The 25,113-nt window shown below is 38.0% G+C and overlaps 1 protein-coding gene across 2 annotated transcripts in view; it reads right to left on the bottom strand.

Moving 5' to 3' along the window:
• PRKG1 (protein kinase cGMP-dependent 1) overlaps window positions 1-25,113 on the bottom strand; it is a 1,291,607-nt gene that overhangs the window by 195,628 nt on the left and 1,070,866 nt on the right. For both annotated transcript variants that reach the window (XM_004607509.2, XM_004607508.2), the window contains exon 7: window positions 23,676-23,770. In XM_004607509.2, the coding sequence (XP_004607566.1) occupies window positions 23,676-23,770 (95 nt within the window). The remainder of the gene's footprint in view (window positions 1-23,675; window positions 23,771-25,113) is intronic.

The raw sequence follows: 25,113 nt of genomic DNA, 5'->3' as shown, positions 1-25,113 counted from the left end.
TGAGCAGGTCCTCATAAATGGATAGAGAGTGCAACAGGAAATGGCAGAGGCAAAGGAAACGTTATGCTCAAATATGCAGAGAAATAAAATAACCTGAACCTAGAAATAATAAATCCTGTGGTCTAAGTTGTTTGAGTATGCAAAAGAATCAAAAAAAATAAGGCCACAAAAAAGTATATTTGAATCCATGTCTTGGGACTTAAAATAATAATGTGGTACCCATTTTGGTGTCAATAGGATACAAACAAATAACCATAACAGCTTATACTTGTATATATGTGTGTGTGTACATACACACACATATTATGGCATAGCCTATCTTAGAAGTTATAAGGCCCAAGATAGATAAGAATTTAAATGAACTCCTTTAAACCATCTGTCTCCTCCTACATTGGCAAATATTACTTCAAAGTAACCTAGAAAACTACATACAAATTATAAACTTTGTGTTCTGACTAAACTTTCCTAGTCCTAGGCCATTATAATGGTCCAATAGGTGGCCTGGCCATCCGCTACTAGTCTCTTCCCACTTTCCACCAAGTCTGGAGTAATTTGCACATCCAACTACTATTCTCTTTCTTCTCCACCCAACGCTAACACTCATTTTTCTCTACTAAACATGCAAGTGTGTGATTTACTTTTACTAGAAAATATTCAGGTGAAAACCTTTCAGTGTCCAAGAAAATTAAGGAAAGTTAAGGTGCCTGGTTTTCTGAAGAATGATCGAGAAGGGAATGGACATGCTCTAGTAAGGCAAATCCCTATGACCTTGAAATCTCCTTTCCCTTTAGAAAATGCAGAGTAAAGGTCAAAGTGAATATACCTAAACTCAGCAGCATGACAAGAGTTCTGCAAGATGCATGAATTACATATACATATATATAGAATGAGAGACAGAGACAGAGAATCACAGAGAGAAGGAGACAGAGACTAAAGAGATGTGATGAAAAAAGCTAATGTAAAGAAAATATCTGAGGGCCAGAGAGACAGTACAGGTGCTAAAGTGGTTGCCTTGTACATGGCTAACCATGCTTTAATTCCTGGTCCCATCTATGTTCCCCTGAGCACTGCTATGAGTTATTCCTTAGCACAGAGCCAGGAGGAAATCCTGCACACAGCCTGGCATGAACCCAAAACAAACTAAAAATGAAGATATATGAATTCTATTGGCACAAATGATGAAAGAGTGGAATAAAAAATATGATAAATAAAAATATGGAATATTTTATAAATTTAGTGTCCAAAGATAAGAAGGGGGAAAACTATGATAGAGGTGGTTTTGTGGATATCGGCCCTAAATTTTGAATCTTGTGATTATGGAAGTGAAGGTATTGTTAACAAAGAAACTAATTTGAAAATAATACATTTGACAAAGAAATAAAAATGCTAGTTCTATTATCCCAAGGTACTTATAAATGTAATTCTATTCTTAGAGGAAAGTCAGACATACACAACCCACTTGCTAACCTTAAAAAGAATAATAGAAACTATATTCTTTATATATACAAAGTATCTGATCAGTACTGAAAAAGTTATTTTCCATTTTCAAAAAAATGCAGTCTTGCTTCTTTAAATAAAATAATTTGGATAAGTAATTCTTTGTAGGATATTTTGACATTGCTAAAAGGTAAAATGTAAAATATATATTCCAATTTTTAATGACTCATCCTATTTAGGCATAGGGAGAAATAAAAAATTACTGTGCTTATGACAGAATAATTTATTCAGCCTCCTATTGATAACTTATGTAGTCTCCTTTTGAATAAAATTACCAGTTACAAATTGGAATTACAAAAATAAATGTGGCTTATGTGAATCTCAGGTGTGTGACAGCTGGCTTAATATCCTCTAAACTCACTAGACACAGAGATCTCAGGTTGCCTCAGAATAGTGTCATTGTATGCATAGGAAGAAAGAGAAATCCAAAATTATCAGTAGCCTAGAGAAACATGATTTCAAATTCTCACTATTCTGGAAACATTATGGCTAGAAACATACCTTTTATTCTCCCACACAGTTTTTAATAGTTTGATTATCTTAAAGGTTAACATCAGGTACATGTCTTACAACTTTTGACTATTTTTGTTTGGTAACACAAATTCAAAAGACAAAATGAAAAATATTCTATTTCTCAGGATGGCAAATTCATATATCTGAGAAAAAGTAGTACATATGAATGGGGGTAGGAGAAAACCTGTATTCTTATGGAATGATGTACAAAATGTTCTTCACAGACCAACATGTTTCCCCATATGGGAAGCAGGTTTGCAGTGAAGATACTGATGAGAAGGCTCGGGCACGCAGCTCTTGGGGAAACAGGCAGCTGGAACCTACTGAGACTAAGACAACCACTAAACTCAGGCCCTTGGAATGTTCTAGAAAGCAAGAGGATAGCCATCACACCTTCAAGAATATGCTCTTACACCCACAGACCCAGTTTGTACATTTTAGAATCTGTTCTTTATCCACTAAAATGAAAAATGGGGGACAATGGATAGGTTATTTTAAAATAAGTAAATCAATGGAAAAATTGAGGCATGTTAAGATAAACCCACATGCATTCTCATGCTAACTCACTCTATAATCTAAACCATAGAGATCTGTAGCGGAGAGATATACTATACTTCTCAGAAGAATATGAGTAAAGGCAATTCCATGCTTTTCTCCCACAAATTGTCATTCTGGGGCTGGAGCGATAGCACAGCTGGTAGGACGTCTGCCTTGCACGCGGCCGACCGGGGTTCTATTCCTCTGTCCCTCTCGGAGAGCCTGACAAGCTACTGAGAGTATCTCACCCACACAGCAGAGCCTGGCAAGCTACTCATGGTGTATTCGATATGACAAGAACAGTAACACCAAGTCTCACAATGGAGACATTATTGGTGCCTGCTCGAGCAAGTCGATGAGCAAGGGGATGATAGTGATAGTAACAGTGACTGTCATTCTAGATTTGGGTATGAAAGGGAGATGACAAAAAACTCCAAATATTTAAAACTACATGATAGCCATTCTGCTTCTGCCTCTGCTTCACGTAGCTGTGGGGTGGTGATCTAGACAAACAATGGACAATGGGATCAAAGAAGGTAATTTTAAATCCTAGATTCTCTTTGAGGAGTTGTTTGACTTTGTGCAAGTTTCTTACATTCACTGAACCTTGACTTGCTTAAGTGTAGGATGGAACTCGGATGCATACTGAGAGAATTAAAGAGAATATTGCTATGTAAGAGTTTTTTAATCACATGTCTTGGCGGGCAAGACATCTATCTTGCTTCACTTTAAAGATCCTCTGCCAAATAGTAAACAATACCTTTTTGTCTGGATGAGAGACAAATTCAAGTGGGGAAGATTAAAATTCATGTGGTTTAAATTTAAAATCTTATAGCATAATGCATGATACTCACAAATAGGCATACCAGTTGAACTATGAATACTTTATTTTACGTTGCCTTATGTGGGATATGAGGCCCACAGGTGTTTTAGAACTCTTGAGACAGTGCAGGAACACATGCTTTATACTATATAATTTCATTTTGTATTTCTTCAGTATCAAAATTACTTAGAATTCTGAATCTGTATTTCCCATAACATTATTCTTTAGAAAAGACTGAAGTAGGGGGATAGTCTCAGCAGTTTGGAAGCACCAACTTACTTTTTAAGAATCTGTAGGCATCAATACCTCTATTGCAAACCACAACACCCAAAAGGAGAGAGAGTGCAAAAGTGAATGCCCTGCCACAGACATGGAGTGGGGTGGGGTTGGATGGGGTGGGAGTGGTGGGAGGGATACTGGGATCATTGGTGGTGGAGAATGGGCACTGGTGGAGGGATGGGTACTCGATCATTGTATAACTGAAATGCAAGCATGACAGTTTGCAAGTCTACAACTGTACCACATGGTGATTCACTAAAAAAAATTAAAAAAAAAAAGAATCTATGGGCTAGAGAAGGCCAAAATCACAACACAGCTATCTTAGGGTGAGAACAGCTCAGACAATCCTAACTCATTTCACTGCCAGAACCTACCGTAGCAGGGACTCTCTTCTCTGTCTTTGTACTAAACACTTGATCGCTGTTGAAAGTCTCTATCCATAACTCAAGATGTTTGAGTTCAAGGATTGAAAACCAATCCCCAACTCTTCACAGGTAACTCTTCCTCCACCCCATTAAGTGTAAACATTTTCAGCACTGAAGTCTTGAGCTAATCAGGATTTCTCTATTTTTCTTTCTTTTGCTTGTTGATTATCTGCTTCTTAAAATTCTCCATTTAGTTATAAATAATTCCTGTTCTCTATCTTCCACGAAGGCTGAAAACACCCTCTAAATGACTAGACACTGATGCACAGCCCAAAACTGACTCTAGATAAATTTTATCCTTGTCCGTGTGCTCTGAGTAATCTATCAAGTGCCTTATTCATAATGCAAAGCTTTGGTTAAATAGGACTACTGCTCCCATGTACTCAAGTCCCTATAATTTCATTTATTAAGAAGCTCTATCATATTCTGTTAGTGGTAAATGCAGTAAAGCAGTTTGCATACTTTTCATGTTAATAATGGACGCTAACAGAAAAAAGGGGGGTTCAGAGCTGACTCAGTTTAGAGAAGAGAAAGCAACAATGTGAAATGGGTCACAAAAGAGTTGGTAGTTCTCTTACAGTAGTTTATACCAATGACACCTATGAGATGGCTTATTGACTGTGAAACCTTATTGCTGTTTTGTTTTGGGGCCGCACCAGAAGCACTCAGGGCTTACTCCTGTCTCCGTCCTCAGGCAGCACTCAACAGTGCTTGGCGGAACACATGGGGATTCCTTGGGATCAAAATTAAGTCTGCCTTGTGCAAGGCAGATGTCCTATCTGCTGTACTATAGCTCCAGTTTCCAACATTGAAGGCTTTTTAACCATTGGATGTGTGTGTGTATTTGGCAGGGGGGGGGGGGTTGGAGGACTAGCAGAGAGGGTATGGTGCTTTTCTCGAATACAGCTAACCTGAATTCTATCCCTGGCACCCCATAAAGTCCCCCAGCCCCACCTACAGTGACCCCATCCCTGGGTGCTGAGTAGTAAGTAGTAAGCCCTGAGCACTGCTGGATAAGGCCAAAAAACCAAACCCCAAGAAAAAAAAATCCACAACGGCAATTTTATTGAAGTACAAGTGACGTAAAATAACCTGTGTGCTTTTTTTTTTTTTCTTGCTTTTTGGGTCACACCTGGAGATGCACAGGGGTTACTCCTGGCTCTGCACTCAGGAACCACCCCTGGCCGTGCTCAGGGGACCATATGGGATGCTGGGATTTGAACCCGGGTCGGCCGCGTGCAAGGCAAATGCCCTACCCGCTGTGCTATCTCTCCAGCCCCAACCTGTGTGCTTTTTAAGGAGTGCAATTTGAAAGCTTTTGACAGTTATAGACACTTGTAATTCCACACTCAGGATAAGCTTATCCATTACCCCAAAGATTCCTAGGATTACTGTATAATCAAGCTCTGCCTCCTCCTGCCCACCCCATTTCTAAATGACCACTAACCTGTCTCTAGAGACTACCTGTTATTTTCTAGATTTTATATAAATAGAGTCAACAATTCTATAGTGCTTTTTTTAATTTGGTATATTTCACTGATCATATCTTGATACTCCTCTATTCTGTTAGCTATTGAAATACTTCATTTATTTTTCTTTTTCAGTTTCATAGTAGTTCATTTTATGCCTCTACCTTGATTTGTTTATACATTCATCTGGGAGTGTGCATGTGAAATATCACAAAGCTGTGAAGAATTTGTGCTCAAGTCTTCATGTGGAAATAAGCTTTTATGTTTCACGTAAATAACTAGGTATGAAATGGTTGTCTCGCATAGCACACATTTAACTTAAAAAAATTATAAATTATCCACCAAGTAGATGAGTCATTTTACAATCCCAACAGCAGTAATTAAATGTATCGATTATTCCACTTCCTCTTCAATCTTTTACATTTTAATTATTCTAATGTATATAGTAGCTTCCATTTTAAGTTGAATCTGCAGTTCCTTACTAGCTAACCACGGTAAAGAAATTTTTATAGGATCTGTGAGGTCAGTTTCACTTTGTAAGTCAAATATTAGAGTCTGGAGAGATGGTGGAGGGGTTAAGGAGCCTGCCTGCATGTGACCAACTCTACTTTAATCCGGAAATTGCTTATGGTTGTCATCCCCCAGCACTGCCTGGGGTGACCCTGAGCAAAGTAGCAGGAATAAGTCCTGAACACTGCCAGGTATAGCCCAAACCACACATTACCGCAAGTCATGTGATTGAAATGTCTGTTCAAATTAGTTATCCACTTAAAAGAGGAAGACTCAGTTTCCCCTTGCCAGTGAGAGAAAGTTAGACTCCATTTTGTGTCTCAGGGTCATGAGTTTATAACCTCGTAAGAAAATCACACCAGATCCTGAGGACATGGATGTAAATGCCCAGACCTCTGACCACAAGGATGATTCAAGTAAACGTTAACAATATGTGTTAACTGCTCTGTTTCATTGCTACTCCTCTGCTTGCTTGCTCAAGGCCCTGACTATGTACCCAGCAGTGGGCACCCAGACATCAGACATGAACCCAGGCATGTAGGCAGAATGTCATATGGCTTTCACCATGGAAAGTATCATGTTAAGTGAAATAAATTAGAAAGAGAGGGACATAGAAAGATTGCACTCATTTGTGGAATATAAAGTAACATAATGGGAGACTAACACCCAAGAAGAGAAGAGGTGAGTACCAGGAGGATTATTCCACAGCTTAGAAACTGGTCTCGTATGTTTGGGTAAAAGCAGCTCAGATAGAGAAGGGGCCACCAAGTAAAGGGTGCTAGCAGGGCCCGCTTGCGATGGGAGATGTGGGCTGAAAATAGACTATAGACTGAACATGATAGCCACTTAATACCTCTACTGCAAACCACAACACCCAAAAGGAGAAAGAGACCAAAAGGGAATGCCCTGCCACAGAGGCGGGGTGGGGTGGAGGGAACGGGGTAGGGGAAATGGGAGGGATGCTGGGACCATTGGTTGTGGGAAATAGGCACTGGTGGAAGAATGGGTACTCGACCATTGCATGACTGAAACACAAGCATGAAAGTTTGTAAGTCTTTACTAATAAGTGATAAGATTTTTAGACAATAAAAAAAATATCTAAATTAGAAATTATTGTTTCCTTTGGACAGGAACTGAATATTAAAAGTAGGTAAAAGAATATACCTGAAACCTTTCGGTATCTGTATTGCAAATCATGAGGTGGGGGGGAATGTGAAGCTGGGGGCAGTGGGGGCGGTGGGGGCAGTGATTCATTAATGATTTTTTTAAAAGAAAAACTTAACTTTAAAATTTAAAAAAAAAAAAAAACACCTCTCCCTGAAGGTGGTTGAGGTTCCAAGTCTAGGAAGCAGGCCCAGCTTGTGAGCACTTAGTTCTGAATCCCTTGTATGAGTGCTCCCAGAGCTGAATTTCTTGCGTAAGTGCATTTAGTGCTGAGTCCCTTGTATGAGTGTGCTTTGATACGTGAATGAAACCTGGAGATACCTGTTCTATCTCTGTGTGTCTCAGTTGGGAGCTGACGTCAGCCTTTGTGGCCACTAATACCCACTTTGGGAGCTTCGTTCCTTTTCTCTTCTACTTTCCGTTAAAGTTTTCTACATTACAACTCCAAGTCTGAGCATATTTGTTATTCAATATTTTCACTCGTGAAAATATTGGAAGGATCTGGGGATCATGAAGGAACAGAGAAGTGATGCCACAGCTTCTGCCTCATCTGTATCACACTTAAAACATGTATTCTTTGGGGCTGGAGCAATAGCACAGCGGGTAGGGCATTTGCCTTGCACTCGGCCAACCGAGGTTCGATTCCCAGCATCCCATATGGTCCCCTAAGTACTGCTGGGGTGATTCCTGAGTGCAGAGCCAGGAGTAACCCCTGTGCAGTGCCAGGTGTGAACCCCCAAAAAAGAAAAAAATACATGCATTCTTTTCTCATTATATCTGAGTTCTTTATAAATTTTGGAATCAAATCCTTTATCAGGTATATATGATTTGTAAATATTCTTTCTTAGCCTATGGAAAGAAAATGTTTGCTTTTCCTCCTCCAAACTGTGTTTGAAAATAGCAGATGTTTTTACTTTTTTAAAATTTTTATTAGTGAATCACCTTGAGGTACAGTTACAAACTTATAAACTTTCGTGTTTGCATTTCATTTACATCCCTCCACCAATGTTCCCAGTATCCCTCCCACCACCTTAGTAATTTATCTTTCAGTTGTTTGTGATTGGGTTTTAATCATACAATGTTCCAACACCAACCCCTTTACCAGAACATGTCCTACCACCAAGTCCCTGGTTTTCCTTTGCATCCCCACCAGTTTCACGACCCCACCCCACCAACACACACACAATTTTGAATACAGATATTGAAAGCTTTCAGGTATATCCCTTTATCTACTTTCAATATTCAGTTCCTGTCCAAGGGAACCAATAATTTCTCATTTAGATTTTTTTCTTTTCTTTAGGGTCTAAAAAACTTATAAACTTCCACTAAGTAAACTCTGAAAATTTCTCTCCTGTATTTTATTAACTTCTAAAAATGTTGTGCTTTGGATTGGACATATTTGTCTATGACAAATTTAATTTGTACTTGAATTATACAATATAGAAATATCCAGTTTTTCCCTCTCTGTTATGTAATGGATATGTATTTAAATGGTTCAACATTATTGGTGAAAACTGCTGAGCTTAACTATCCTGCCATCAATGTGATACTGAAAATCAAATTACAAATGCTATATATTAAATTGAATTCTCCCCCTTGATCTATTTGTTGAGGTTTGCCCCCTAATATGACAGTTTTTGAAGATAGAGCTTCTGGCACAGACACAGGTTTAGATGAGATAATTAGGGTGGAGATCAACAAGCCAGGATGAGAATCCTCATCAGAATCTGACCAACTGATACCTTGATCTCAAATCTACAGTCTTTAAAACTGGGATTAAATAAATGTCTCTGTTTTTTTTTTCTTTCCCCCACTCTATGTTTTGTTTTGGTAGCCAGAGATGAGACAGTCATGAATGTGTGATCAATTTTAGAACTCTTTTATGTTTCACAGAACTATTTGTCTATTTCAACATCAGTGGTAGACAGTCTTAATTACTGCAGCTTTAAAATTAGTCTCAATATTTTGGTAGGGTTAGTTTTGAAAATTTGTTCTTTGCTAAGATATTTTTGGAGGGTGACATTGTAGATATCACTTATTTCCATATGGATTTTTAAAATCAACTTGGCAATTTCTACCATAAAAGAGAAGCTTTTGGGGCTGGAGCGATAGCACAGCGGGTAGAGCGTTTGCCTTGCACTCGGCCAACCCGGGTTCAATCCCCAGCATCCCATATGGTCCCTTGAGCACTGCCAGGAGTAATTCCTGAGTGCAGAGCCAGGAGTGACCGCTGTGCAGTGACAGGTGAGACCCAAAAAAGCAAAAAAAAAAGCAAAAAAAAAAAAAAAAAGAGAAGCTTACTGAAAATTTGAGTAGAGTTGCACTAGATAGAAGGATCAAATGGTAGAATACTGAATCACAAATTTTACCAAGCATCTCTAATTGCTTCATAATTTTGGCCAATGGTTATTTTTCAATAATCACTTAAATCACAGATGCATATCAAAGTATTTATGAACATTATTGGACTTAAAGCACATTAAATACTAGTCAAAATGTCCTGAAAGAATCATTGTACTTGTCCTAATGCCTGGAATGTGCGACACACAATTATTAGATAGCATATTTTCCTGAAACATTTCCCTTTCTTGTATCATTATATAAATGAGGAACGAGAACAATTTGAGGTCAAATACAGTAAGAAATGCTTGTTTAATATGAGCAAATTCTTAAACAGAACACATGAATAAATGTCACATTTATGGATTTTTTTTGGCAGGAATATTTAGAACATTTTTTTCCACGCATCACAAGTGATTAGTATAATGACAATGAATTGAACCAATTAAAATCTGTTTTGCCCATCCAAAGTGAAATTTATAATGAGTCATTTTTCTTCTACATGGTATGAGAAAAAATTAAGAAACAATCACTTAGACTTGAAAGGAATATGAATTAGAGAAACAACACACAACCAAGTTCATTTACAAATAAATTATCTTCAAATGAAATGTTTTTCTATGTTTTTTGAGAGATTTTCAAATTTACAATGTATTTCCTTATCAGATGGCACCTGAAGGAAATTATTTGTTTGAATGACTACTGGAGAATAACAATAAGGCACTGAATTGTTTTTGTATGTGACTCAATTTCCACCATTGAAAATGATCTTATATATATAAGTAGCAGGGGAAAAGAAAACATTATATGGAAAAAAATGTTAAAAGGATAGTTCCTCAACCATCTGAAAAAAAATCTATAATAATTTGAGTTAATAGGCCCAAAGTCTTCCTCTTACAAAGAAAAGTCCTATTTCATGAATTCCCTTAATTTAACAGAATGTTTAAAGCACTGATTTCATTTTTTTCTTCTAACCACTATAACTTATAGTGCATCCAAATTCTTGACTTATGTAAAATTAACATTTTGTGCATTGAGAAATTATGATAATTTTTACATATTATAATGGGTTAAATCAACAATTAGAAATAGGTTAGTCTCTGGTGCACACTAAAGCATTAACAAGATTATCAAGTAACTTATTACAATTAAAACTGTTTTGTGCAATTAATTTATAGTTTAGGTGAAAGTCTTCAGAGAAATTCAGAGGTGGTAAAGGATCTAATTGAAGCATCAATTGATTTTCAGTGATGCACCCCTTTATTTCTATCCTGTTATCAATTATAAATGTTCATTACATTTCATTGTGTATACAGATAAAATGCATTCCCACACTGTTAATAATATGGAAGTTTTGTGGGAAGATCAGGTGTTCATGTGTGTCTATGAATACATTTTATATACAAATGGTTTCTTCAAAACCAAGATATAACTTCTATAATTCCTCTGCCTTATTCCTTGACAAAACCCAATGGACTCTTCTAGTTTAGGCATTTTTATATGTAGCTATGAGGGCACGACCTTACCACTGAGCATAGGTATCCACTGGCCCATTTTTATATGTAGCTATGAGGGCACGACCTTACCACTGAGCATAGGTATCCACTGGCCCAAGGTTGTTTTTTTAAATACTTATGTATTTGGATCCTGTTTTGCACTGTTTAGACTCTCACATCCCATTTGGAGCCTGTTGTAAATTTAGCTATTCATCTGTGTCAGGAGGTACTGTAATCAGAAAAGATTATTGCAATGTATTAAAATCAATATAAATCATGGGCATGATGATGACATAAAAGAGCTATGACTGCAGCATAGCTCATAAAGCAGGGATATGGATAATGAGACTGCAGATTGCAGTAACACTGTGGGAACAGATTTCTCGGCAGAGAAAGGCATTGAGGATCATACTGATATGTCTGTTTATTTTAGAGAGATTTATGGTTTTAACTGTGTATTCCTCCCCACCTCCCAAACACACACACACACACACACACACACACACTACCACAACTACCACAAAGCTATGTAAATGTCCTAAGTCCCAATATCTATAGAACCTTATGTGGAAATCATGTTTTTCCAGGTATTAACTGATAAAATGCTGTCACACTGAATTAGAATAGGCTCTAAATCCAATGACAATCCTCTTTAAAGGAGAGAGAGATTTTGATCAGGAGACACACAGAAGGCAAATGACCATGGAAAAATGAGGGTAAGAACTGAAGTGACGGAAGCTATTGACCAAAGTAGTAGCCAAACTGGCCAAAATATGAATTTTGGATAAACAATAGAAGTAGGTAAAGAGTCATGGAAAGGGTGGGAGGGATACTAGTTTCATTGGTGATGGAGAATGGACACTGGTGGAGGGTTCTCGAGCATTGCGTGAGTGAAACACAAACAACAAAAATGTGTAAACCTGTAACTGTACCCTCAAGGTGTACTAATTAAAAATAAATATATTTTAAAAAGAGATAAAAGAAAAATAAAGAGTCATGGAAGTTCCCTTGAGCTTTCAAAACAACATAGATGGCAGAACTTTGAATTTTGAATGTAGAAATAGAAGCATAAAAGTACAAATTCTATTAAGACTCGGGTTATTGTGATTTATTAAGGTCACTAGGGAATGAATACAGAGGTTATTCTTTGTGTGAAATTGGCAGGGATGGTAAGAACACGCACAGGGTGACCAATTAGTAAAATAATTCTGTGCAGTAAAATAGGTGACATATCATTGTGTCACCAATCAGAACAGTGACAGTGAGGATGGCAAGACACAGAGGTTGTTGAGAGTTACTTAGGAGACTTACCAAAACTACTCATTAGTGACATGAATACTTCAGGTGAGGAAGCTGTCAAGAATAATATTGTCCAAATTTCTCGTTGACAAACATTAAAATGGTGATCATTTGAAAAGGAATGGACTTGGCGACAAATGGAGAAAAGGTGAGTTTAGTTTTCTTAAGTACCAAGGGATAGACCTGAGTTGTATATGTGTAGAACTTAGAAAGGGGGAAGATTACAGACATGATAATGTTGCTATGATATTTTGTGTTTCTCCCATAATTTTACTTAGAACATTCCCTATCCTAATCACCTATTTATCCATAAAACATAGATAAAATATTATACTGAGCCAGAGGCTGAAAGTTCTTCAACTTTTGATGAACTTTTCCTCCAAAAGGCCAGCTTCCAGTTTCTGAATTTCTCTCATCTCAGAGGGATTAAGAATACAATTAAAACACTTCTTGCTCTTCCTAGCTAGTTTGGCAAAAACTAAGCTGATGCTGAATATTAGTATCAGCCTTTAGCTCTGGATGTTAGCCACAAATCCAGGACAACAGGGCAACAGTCCCGCTGAACACGTTCTGCCACATCTTTCATAGATTACCCATTACATAGCTCACAAATATCAGTTTTAATGAAACCATGTTAACTATAATCCTCACTAAGGAAAGAAAAAAGACAAAAAGCAGAGCAAAAACAAGAAATCCCTAGAAGTCTTAGCTGATACAAATAGGGAAGAGTGTGATTGTTAGGGAAGCGTCTGGAGCTGAACAAGCCATTGTGTGGTGTGTATTGAAGAGTTTGGCTTTGACTCTATGGAGAAAGTTTCTGAGACAGAACCATTCTCAAGTCTAAAGCACCGGAGTATTGTATACACCAGGCAGAGCAATAGAAATGATGCTCTGTTGATCTAAGTAAGTATTGTAAGTATTAAGAAGGTTTTACTGGAGAAACAGAAGTGCAGCTCTTGCACCAGGGAGCTCTGAACTCTTCCTATTCTATCTTCACTGCACATGGAGTAAGAGTGGAGGCACATCCTTAGATAAATATCAAACAGCTGTAGAGATGTTTAAATGCCTTAACACAAAGAAGTCTATCTGTTCACTAACCCTACCAAAAATAACGGGTGTACAATAAAAAAAACAGCTGACAAAAAATGATCAGTCATATTAAACCACACACTAAAGAGGAGGCAGTTAACAGGCATGAGAGGGGCTGGAGCGATAGCACAGCGGGTAGGGCGTTTGCCTTGCACGCGGCCGACCCGGGTTCGAATCCCAGCATCCCATATGGTCCCCTGAGCATGGCCAGGGGTGATTCCTGAGTGCAGAGCCAGGAGTAGCCCCTGTGCATCGCCAGGTGTGACCCAAAAAGAAAAAAAAAAACAGGCATGAGAAGTCAAACAATTCTACCCTCCAATGGAATGAATAGAAAATTTTAAAGAATTTTACATTTTAAAAATGATTTAGTAAATATATCTATAAATATATACATAAAAGACCTAGAAGGAAAATATTAACATAAAACATCTGAAAAAATGTAATAATGTTAATGCCTAATGCTAGGTAGTAATTGCTAGAAAAAAGCATTATATTTTATCTATATTATACTTTATCTATACTATATCTAACTATATGTATACAAGTGTATATACATGTGTGTTTGTATATATACATACATATTTGGCTTATTAAATACATAAAACCTCTACTATCATCATCCCGTTGATTGTCAAATTTCTTGAGAGGTCTCAATAATGTCTCCATTCGTCCTAGCCCTGAGAATACTAGAAGCCTCTCTTTACTCATTCTTTCCAATGGTACTGCATTGTAGGCTCTTTCAGGGTCAGGGGAATGAGACCCATTAAATACCTCAAACCTCTATGATAAGAATAATTATCCCCATTCCCCAGTAAGCTATAAACTAAAGCACAGAGAGTTGAAGAAGACTAGGACATTAGATGTCTAATATAATGTACATTCTTATACATTAGAACTGAAATTTGAACAAGGATGTCTTACATAATCACATTTGAATTACTGTGTAATACCATGTAGAAATTCTAAAACATAATAGAAAAGAATAGAGAAAATGGGAGCTAGAAAATATTGGTCTATAATAAATTTTCTGAAATTATGATAACTGCATGCTCAGAAGAAACATATGGAATCATAACTAGGAAAAAGAAAACATCTATCTGAAGTTATAGCATAGTAGAAAACAGAACATCACAGAAATTAGACAGTTGCCAAAAAAAAAGATGGCTGACTGATAAAGCATTGGAGAGTTGACTTAACCATATACCATGGATGCCAAAAGATAATGTAGTAATATTTAAAATGCTGATAAATACTAAAAATTTAAATCTCTAAATGTAAACCAAGGTCCAATCACATATAAACAAGGGCAGAAAGTCAAATAGAATATTTTTAGCTGGATATAAGAAGTAAGATGGGGCAAACCTGCCACAGAGGTGGGGTGGGGGGGTGGGAGGGTGGGAGGGATACTGGGAACATTGGTGGAGGGGACTGGGCACTGGTGGAGGGATATAAACAAAATGCAAACATGAAAGTTCATAAGTTTATAACTGTAACTCATGGTGATTCACTAATAAAATAATAAGCGAAAAGAAATTTTAAAAAAAGAAGATGAGGCAAAGTAATTTGCAAAAATGCTAAGGTGCCTAAGAAATGCTTGGAAAGTACATTTATAATAACTAATATATGGGTGGTTACTAAGTAGAATTATCTTTATAACAGAAAACTAGATAGAAGGTGAATAGGAGTGATTTGGTACTATGCATAGGAATATTATTACTTAAGAGAAGGATAGGTTTACTGATTAGCATTACATTAAATATATACATAAAATTTAAAGATACATAATTAAAATACTAAAAATAGGTAAAACTTTTAAACTAAGCAATGACAATGCAATACATACAGGTAGAAGGGGAAAAATTATATATTGACCTAGAGAAAAACAGAATTAAAATGTACATGTGTAAAGATTTAATTTGGAGTAAAGCAAGCTTACATATGTTCATAAAACATAGATGAAAATACATACAATAAAATGTATATACAGGAGTGGTTAGGATCTATATAATCCAAGGAAGTTATATGGAAGAAAGGTACTGAAGGAAGATCCAAAAATTGTTTCTATCATGTTTTGTTTTCAAATACACATCACAGTCAAATATGGCAAACTGCTACAATTCTATAGCCAATACTGATATCATTATAGGTACTTTGGAGATGCTAATTATCTTTCCCAGGATCACTATAAATTCCTATAAAGGAAGAATTGAAAACACAGATTTTTGGCACCACTGTCTCCTAAACTGACTTTGGCTTATTCAATTTTATTGTTATTTTACTGTTGTGCTTGGGAGCAACACCCAACATCACTTGGGGGCCAGGGTTATAACTGGTATTAGGGTGGAGGTGGAGGGGAAGCATGCTAATAGGGCAAGCAAATTGGCATGTATGCAAAGTACGTATTCTACCACCAGGGTCACAACCCAGCCTCTTGCTCAGATTTAGGCATTAAGAGAGACAGAGTCTGTCTGTGACAGAGATAAAAAAGCATGACAGGCAGCAGCTTGGCGAGCTCCTGGAGGGAACAAGCGACTGACAGAGGTCTAAATGCCACTATTTAAAGGGTTGACTTTATTTGGCATTCAGGGATCTGTCCCAGTAGTAAAGAAGCCAAATCTCAGGCCAAGTAGATGCTGTGATCTCAAGAAATTTAAACATCAGCTAATTTAACTGGCTTGTTTTGCTAATCCAGATACAGAGACACAAGAAGATTAACTGCATTGCTCAAAGATCCAGAACCAGTGAGGAGCTGACTCAAAATCTAATGCTGTGAAGGGCTTGGGGCAGAGCCTGCCTCTCAGGATGAGAATTCATATTGAACTTCTGGCACAAATCCACATGCTGAGAGCAACCCTAGTGTTCTCATTGTTGAGGATCACTGGTAACAAAAAAGTGTGTGCTAGCACCACAACTAAAGTGCACGGGTTTAGCAAATTTCATCAAGATCCGCACCCAGGCATGCAACTCCTGTTTGCAGCAGCAGCAATGAAAGGAAAAAGAAGGGGTCCCTCCCTCCCTCTTTCCCTCCTTCCTTCCGTCCCGCCTCCCTCATTCTGTCCTTCAGTCCCTGTTTCCCTCAGTCCCTCCATCCCTCCATCCCTCTTTTTTTATTCCTTCCTTCCTCCCTCCCTTCCTCCCTCCCTTCCTTCCTCCCTACCTCCCTCCCTCCCTTCCTTCCTTCCTTCCTTCCTTCCTTCCTTCCTTCCTTCCTTCCTTCCTTCCTTCCTTCCTTCCTTCCTTCCTTCCTTCCTTCCTTCCTTCCTTCTCTGGACAGTGATTCATTCTTTCCTCACTTCCTCCCTCCTTCCCTCTTCCCTCCCTCCCTCCCTCCCTCCCTCCCTCCCTCCCTCCTTCCTTCCTTCCTTCCTTCCTTCCTTCCTCCCTTCCTTCCCCCTTCTTCCTTCCTCTCTCCCTCCCTCCCTCCCTTCCTCCCTCCTTTCCTCTCTCCCTTCCTCCCTCCCTTCCTCCTTTCCTCCCTTCCTCCCTCCCTCCCTCCCTCCCTCCCTCCCTTCCTTCCTTCCTTCCTTCCTTCCTTCCTTCCTTCCTTCCTTCCTTCCTTCCTTCCTTCCTTCCTTCCTTCCACCCTCCCTCCCTCCCTCCCTTCCTCCCTTCCTTCCTTCCTTCCTTCCTTCCTTCCTTCCTTCCTTCCTTCCTTCCTTCCTTCCTTCCTTCCTTCCTTCCTTCCTTCCTTCCTTCCCCCTTCTTCCTTCCTCTCTCCCTCCCTCCCTCCCTTCCTCCCTCCTTTCCTCTCTCCCTTCCTCCCTCCCTTAATTCTTTCCTCCCTCCCTCCCTCCCTCCCTCCCTCCCTCCCTCCCTCCCTCCCTCCCTCCCTTCCTTCCTTCCTTCCTTCCTTCCTTCCTTCCTTCCTTCCTTCCTTCCTTCCTTCCTTCCTTCCTTCCTTCCTTCCTTCCTTCCTCCCTCCCTTCCTTCCTTTCTTCCTTCCTTCCTTCCTTCCTTCCTCTCTTCCTTCCTTCCATCCTCTTCCATCCTCTTTCTCTCTCTTTCTCCCTTTCTTTCCTTTTCTTGTTCTCTCTTTTGTTCTACCTTCCTTCATTTCTTTTCTTTTTATTGGCGGGGTAGGGGGGTGGAGTCACAACAGATCATGCTCAGGGCTTACTCCTGGTTTTTGCAATGCAGAATCACTGTTGACAGTTCTTGGGAGACTATAGGAGGTGCTGAAGATCAACCCTGGGTCAAACTCATGCAAAGTAAACACCTTACCTATTGCCCTACCACTACCACACTGCTCCTAGTTTCTTTCCTTTCCTCTTTTTTCAAATCAAATGCTATGTCAATTGTACAAAGATGTCTAAACTTCAAGCATAATAGTAGAAGGCTCTTATGATAGGATCGTTATTTGATGATTAAAATGATGATGAGGGTTAACAGTGGAAGGGGTAATAGATTTTTATGATCCCTAATGCAAATTTTAAGTACTCACTTCAATGCTTCGTAAGTATCCTCTAGATTCTTCACAAAAAAAAACCCAAAAGAAACATTAAATTATCATCTCCACATTCGATCAATGAAGAGCCTCTCAAATTCTTATAGTTAGTAAAATGATAGAGTGGATCCCAACAAAGGCAAGCTTCTGAGCTAGTACTCTTACTACATGCTATGGGGTGGAGCCAAATGTAAAGGGAGGGAGTGGGGGGAAATGGGAATTCAGATCCTTTTCTCACAGGTTCAATTTAGACATTTATATTTCAATATATTTCAATATATTGCAAAGTATATATTTAGCTTAGACTTTGAAATCATCTTTTACCTGTATATAAAAAAAGATTCTTAGTTTCATGTTAGCAATCTTGGAGCAATGGTGAGTCAGAGTACACATGGATTGATGTATGAATTCTTGGATTAAACATAAAATGATTTCTCCCAGCTAACTGCTTGAAGTTTTGTTTTGCAGTACCAGAGATTGAACTAAGGGGCTCATACATTTAGGAATGTGCTTGATCACTAATACAACACCAGCCTCCCCTGAACTTGAGTCTTCATGAGCAAGGATACTCCTGTAGAGTGACACATGTCATTCACCCTCTGTTGCAGAGAAAATGGTATGGCAAAAATACAATGTCAGGCTGAAACAATGATGAATAATTTGACTAAATCAAACAACAAAGTGACACAATAAAGTGACCCCACTTTCCTAGTAATTTCATGTTTTTGGTTAATGGATACTCATTGTTTATAGCATAGCTAGGTTTCTAATTCTCCTGACTCTTTGAAAGGAAATAAAGCCTATTATTTCTAGAGGCAGAACTCTAGAATGGAGGAGAATGGAGTTCTAGAGTCGGGTTAGGGAGGTAACATGTCAGCTCTGTCACTGAGTTAATTTGCTACTGTGTCCTTGCCTACAACTAGTATAAGGCACTCAGAATTAAAAAGAATGATTAAAAACTGCACTCCAATTACTACTAACTTATCAATATCTTAATGATCTGTTGAATATCATTGAATAAAATCAAAAAAATTTAGTATATGCTATTTGTTTTATCTGTGGAAAAAAAAAGCCCAACCATCTTATATGCTGTTACAAAAACACAAATAAGGTTAACTCTAGAATTTGCCTCCGAAAATATTTTTACAATATTTTGCAATATTATGCAAAGAAGCATAGCAATTATCCAGAGGATATACATAGTTGTCCAACAGATTTAATATCCTGAAAATATATGCATTTTAATGAGAGAAACAAATGAAATAAATCCATTTGTTATGTGAAGGTTTTTTGTTTGTTTTTTGTGAAACATTTAGATTCAAAGGGCAAAACATGCAAGAAATGAAAGTACTGACATAGTACATCAAGACAGTCAAATGTCAAAAATAAATCAAAACAAGGAATCAAAAAGAGTTAACCTAACAGGTCTCCTTTATTTCAATATACATACCATGTTTTAAAAAGGTAGATATGATTGATAGAAATCACAAAAGGTCAGTTATAGATCAAATAATTTGCAAAAGCATTTATGCTTACTTGCAGAGATTTTGAATATCAAGTTATAAAATTACATTTCATACTTGATTTCAAACCCAGTTTTCTATACTCACGCACACAAACACTACAGTAATGAACTAACCTTAGTAACTACTACCTAACACTATTTTTATGCACCTTATTTACTCATTCCCATTACCACTCTGCCCCCTATAGTCAAGAGAGATGATAACTTCTAATTTCAGCACATCCAACAAAGTCTTTATGGGCTAAATGGATTGCAAGACTGGACAATGTGAGAGGCTCGTTTTTCTGTTCACTCATTTATTGATTCATTCACTTAAAAATATATTTTGAATATCTGTAAAGAGCCAGATACTGAGTTCAGATAAGAATGTATTTGGATCTTTTTTTCAATGAGAAAATATACAAAGATTTATATAGGTATCAAAGTTAATGGAGTTAAATACAAATATTGACAAAATGCAATTACTATATCACTGTCATCCCATTGTTCATTGATTTACTGAGCGGGCACCAGTAATGTGTCTATTGTACTCAGCCCTGAGATTTTTGCAGTCTCTCCTTACTTGTCTTTCCCAACGATTGGAGGCTCTTACAGGGTCAGGGGAATGAGACCTATTGTTACTAATTTTGGCATATTGAATACGCCACGGGTAGCTTGCCAGGCTCTGCCATGTGGACAGGATACTCTAGGTAGCTTGCCAGACTCTCCGAGAGGTATGTATATATCTCTTACTGTATTTTGGATATGAATATGCCACGGATCTTGCCAGGCTCTCTCAAGTGGGCAATAGACTCTCAGTTCTCAGTAACTTGTCAGATTCTCTAAGAGGGAGAACTAGGCTATTAGATGTCGTGAGGCTACATTGCGGCTACACACTTCCAGGAGCTTGATTTTATAGTCTCTGAATGTTAGCCATTGATGGGATTACATGGCAGCCAGGGGCAGTGACTTCCCAGCTACTGGAAAATGGGGGATCTGGGTGGAAGAGTCCCAGTCCCTTTCTGAGCAGCCTTGGAGATCTTGACCCCAGGCCCCAGGTCCCGCACACCTGGGTTCTTCTGCCGACTCCCCCATGCGTGAGGCTTGTCCAAATGTGTTGAGAGTGGCCTGAGCGTGGCTGTGGCTGGGTTCCAGAGGTCCTCAACTGTTGAGGCTCTGCTTGGGGGTGGGGGGAGGGAAAAGGAACCCATTCCCTCTGAGGGGCCTTGGTAAATACAGCCAGGTGCAGGGGCTGCATCATTCTCTTCTGGGAGCTTGGTTTTATAGTCTCTGAATGTTGAACGTTGATGGGATTACATGGAGCTAGGAACAGTTTCTGGGTGTGACTGCCTAGCTACTGGAAAATGGGGGATCTGGGTGGAGGAGGCCCAGTCCTAATCCGAGCAGCCTTGGAGATCTCAGCCCTGGGTCCCGCACACCTGGGATCCTCTGCCGGCTCCCCCATGCATTATGGTCGTCCGATGAGATACAATATTGAATACAATATTGGTGAAATTTCCAAAATAAATAACAAACTCTATAGAGTGCTAGCAATGGCAAGAGTGTCAAAGAATAAACAATTAAATTTAAATTTGATATCAATAACTTTTCCACAAACTGTATTCTCAACATCACTATAAAACACATTTTATGAAGATCTTTCCACATTAAATCATCGAAATTTGTTAATGATGAATTCTGAACAAAATTGTGTCAACTATTTTATGCTTTGTTTCCTGTGCTTCTGATCACAATTAGAAATAATTCAAAATTAGGTTTTGAGATGCCAGGGATCAAATAAAATGCCTCACACATGCAACTCCTGTGTTCTACCACTGAGCTGTATCCTCAGGTACCAAGAGACCAAGGAGACACCATGCTTTATAGTCTTTGAAATTTTTAAATTTTTTTGTCTTTTCTTAAACCCATGGTCTTACACACTCAAGATAAGTGCTCTTCCACTGAACTATATTCCCAGCTATTTGGGATCCTTGTCTTTTTTGGAAACAACACTTTCTACAAAGACATTATAATCTTGGACCAATGAAACCAGGTACTATTCTCTTGAATCCTCTCTATATAATCAATGGATGAAATAACACGCAAATCAGTGGAAACAAAGATTGAAACACAAATACACACTTTCTTCTAGAAGATAGTGTTTATAGAATTCTTCTGTGCAATTAGGTTAAACATAATTATTCCAACTTTGTCAGTGGGAAAAACCTAATGACAAGGACACGAGCATCAGATGAAGATTTTGTGAACTGGTTAAAAGAATAAAACAAAGTACGTTTAGTTCTGAATTTTCATAACTATCAGTACAGTATTACTACTGTACTGAAGACAATGAAATCTTCCATCTTGTTGTGGCTTAAAAAATAGAAACTCCTGGGGGCCGGAGCAATAGCACAGCGGGTAGGGCGTTTGCCTTCCACGCGGCCGACCCGGGTTCGATCCCCGGCATCCCATATGGTCCCCCAAGCACCACCAGGAGTAATTCCTGAGTGCAAAGCCAGGAGTTACCCCTGAGCATCGCTGGGTGTGACCCAAAAAAAGAAAAAAAAAAAGAAGGCATCTGTGGATCAACCGCTACAAGTGAGATTGTAAGATCAAAGAACATAAAGTCAGTGTTCAAAAGGAAGTGTGTTTCTACACATTTGTAGCATATGATAAAAAATTAAAATTTAAAAAAAAATAGAAACTCCTGAGTTGTAGAGATAGTAGAGGAGTTAAAGTTCTTGCCTTGCATGTGGCTGATCTGGGTTCAAATTCCAGCCTCCTATATGGTCCCCTTAACACCGCTAGGAGTGATTAGTCAAGAGTAAACCCTTAGCACAGTCAAGTATAATCCAAACACTTAAAACAAAAAAGGAATAGAAATTCTCTAAACTATTTATTTAGGTTTGTTATCAGGCAAAGGGCTTATAATGCAAAGTTTTTAATGAAGGCATAGTTTAAAAGGGAAGCAAAGTTAACCATTTCAAATATTTCCAAGTCACTTATACCCTCCTGCTCTCTAGTAGATATTCCTATTAGAGGTTAGGAGTGGAATCTGATCCAAATTAATTTAAATGCAAAGTAAATGGAATTTTATATAAATGTTCGTTGGTTATTTCATACTCAATTGGTATAGATACAGACATTAAACTTTGAAAAGTCTCATATGCATACTGATAATTGAGTTTTATACCTTATTGGAAAATAAGCAGGTAGTGAGCAGGGAGTTCATAAGTATTTATAATATTTGTCATACATTCTGTAGAAGGATTAATGCAAAATGAAATGAGATTTTTCCCTTCACTGTAACTGGAAAAATATCCCAAGTGATTGCCTTTAGAGATCTCAGGTTGCTAGTAGAACTTTCTAAAAGCCTATCTAGAACCCACCGAGGATGAATCGGAATATGCATTAGTTGAAGAACTTCTATCTTGTACTGCATAACCAGGAAGGATAACAAATACCCAGAGAAAAATGCTAAACAGTTTTCATGGCATTCTGACCTACGTGTTTTATCAGGTTTTGAGATTTCAAAATTCTCAACCCATTAAATTCTTCAAATTAAAGGGTTTTACCAAAAAAAAGTGCTGTACAAATTAAAATTCGCAGAGACTTCTCTTTACATCTTTACAGAGGAGGAGAAAAGATATCTTGAAAGGCTAAGTGCATGTTTTGTATGTAAGAGGCCTGATCCTTGACACCACATGGTTCCTTGAGCACCTCTGGGAGACATCCCAGAGCTCAGAGCCAGGAGAAGTCCCTGAGTATCACCAGATGTTACCCAAATACCTAATATTGTCCCAATGCCACCAAAAAGGAAAAAAATAAAAATGAATCTATAGAGATTTTAGTTAAGTGAAACAAAGATGAAACACCTTTCTATTATACAATAATAATGTGCACGGCAGAGTCTTGCAAGCTACCTGTGGCGTGCTTGATATGCCAAAAACAGTAACAATGATGGTCCTCATTCCCCTGATCCTGAAAGAACCCCCCAATATGCCATCGGGCTCCACTAGCATGCGACAGGGATGAATGGAGATGTTACTGGTACCTGCTAGAGCAAATTGATGAACAATGGGATAACAGTGATACAGTGATACAGTAATAATGTATTACAGACACTGATTAATCTCATAGCATGCCCAAATAGGTTAAAAATTTATCTGGGAATTTTAAAAGGTCGTGAAGGGTTTGTGTCATATATTAAGAGTCTGTTTTGACTAGGAACTATAAATTTAAGACAGGAATTTATGCACTCACTAAAAACAGTCATGTGATCTTACCCCTGCAAAGCTTTCTCTCCAAACCAATCTCCTTTCCCTAAAGTTCTAAGGAAGACTGGATCTTCACTTGGTGAGTCCTCACGAGTAACATTCACCTACAAAAAAAAAAAAGAAACAATAAAATGGCTTACCTTGCATACCCTGATAACCCAAAGAACACTAATAGATAACATTAATTCCATTTGTTCTCAATGAAATCAAACAAAATTAAAACCCCTTATGTTTATAGAGAACGAGAGTTTACATCTCCACTAGACAGAGCCAAAGAATAACCTCTCAAATTCCCGTGCAAATCACAGAAACGACCTTCAAGTATTTTATTATAATTTCAAGTTGTCTTTAAGAATTGTAAAATTTAAATTCCACTGGGACTGGAGTGATACCACAGTGGGTAGGGCGTTTGCCTTGCACGTGGCTGACCTGGGTTTGATTCCTCCATTCCTCTCAGAGAGCCCAGCAAGCTACTGAGAATATCTTGCCCCCACGGCAGAGCCTGGCAAGTTCTCCGTGTCATATTCAATATACCAAATCTCACAATGGAGACAGTTACTGGTGCCCGCTCTAGCAAATCGATGAGCAACAGGATGACAGTGATATAGTGATACAGTGAATTCCACTAATTCTTTAGCCCTATTCCAACTACTACTTCTTATTAAGGCAATGAATTAGTGAACATGTGTAATATGTTCTATGTTAATATGCATGTGGTTTAAAATTATATAACATAAGATAGTATCATAATTCTACAATCCTTTGTTTAATATTTTTTCTGCTATCCCATGCTACTAGCAAGGAATCTAGTTATCCATCTTAATGTTCCTGTCTTCAACTTTACAGAAATATATATGTATTTTTTATGGTGAACTTCTATATTGTTGCCATTTTCTTCTCTGCAATGAACATATTTCTGCACATATTTACATGTTCATCCAGTTTCTCTTGGCTATGCCCATCTATTTCCTTAATAAGAATTCATCCTTCAATTCAAAGTCCAGTCACATTTCATGAAGCTTTCCTGCAGAACTCTAACTTAATATAGTCCTCGCATTCCAGATGTTCCCTTCAGCAGGGCTCATTTTTGTACTTATTTTTTAAAATATATATAAATTTGATGTATGTCCCTTTTTACTAAAAAAGTATGGTCTTCAAAGAAATATGTATTTTGTTAGCACTCTCTATAATTTGTTTAAAAAAGAAGCACTCGATAGAGCAAAACTCAACAGAAAAGTTTCATTATAACAAGGTCTCTCATCCATACAGAACTTGTAACTTGGATGATACTATGGAGAAGACAATAATATTTCTCTTGCACAATAGACATAATTATAGTGAATAGTATTTTGGCATGAATTCACTGTTCCTTAAGCTCTAATAATTTTCTTAAAACTACCAATGTATCCTAAAAGACTGAATTGTAAAAGTTCATCAACCTGGAAAA

Source organism: Sorex araneus, chromosome 11 (genome assembly GCF_027595985.1).
Source record: "Sorex araneus isolate mSorAra2 chromosome 11, mSorAra2.pri, whole genome shotgun sequence".
In the NCBI taxonomy this organism is placed as follows: Eukaryota; Metazoa; Chordata; class Mammalia; order Eulipotyphla; family Soricidae; genus Sorex; species Sorex araneus.
Note: the sequence above shows the minus strand (reverse complement) of the source record. Positions and strands in the feature narration are given on the sequence as shown.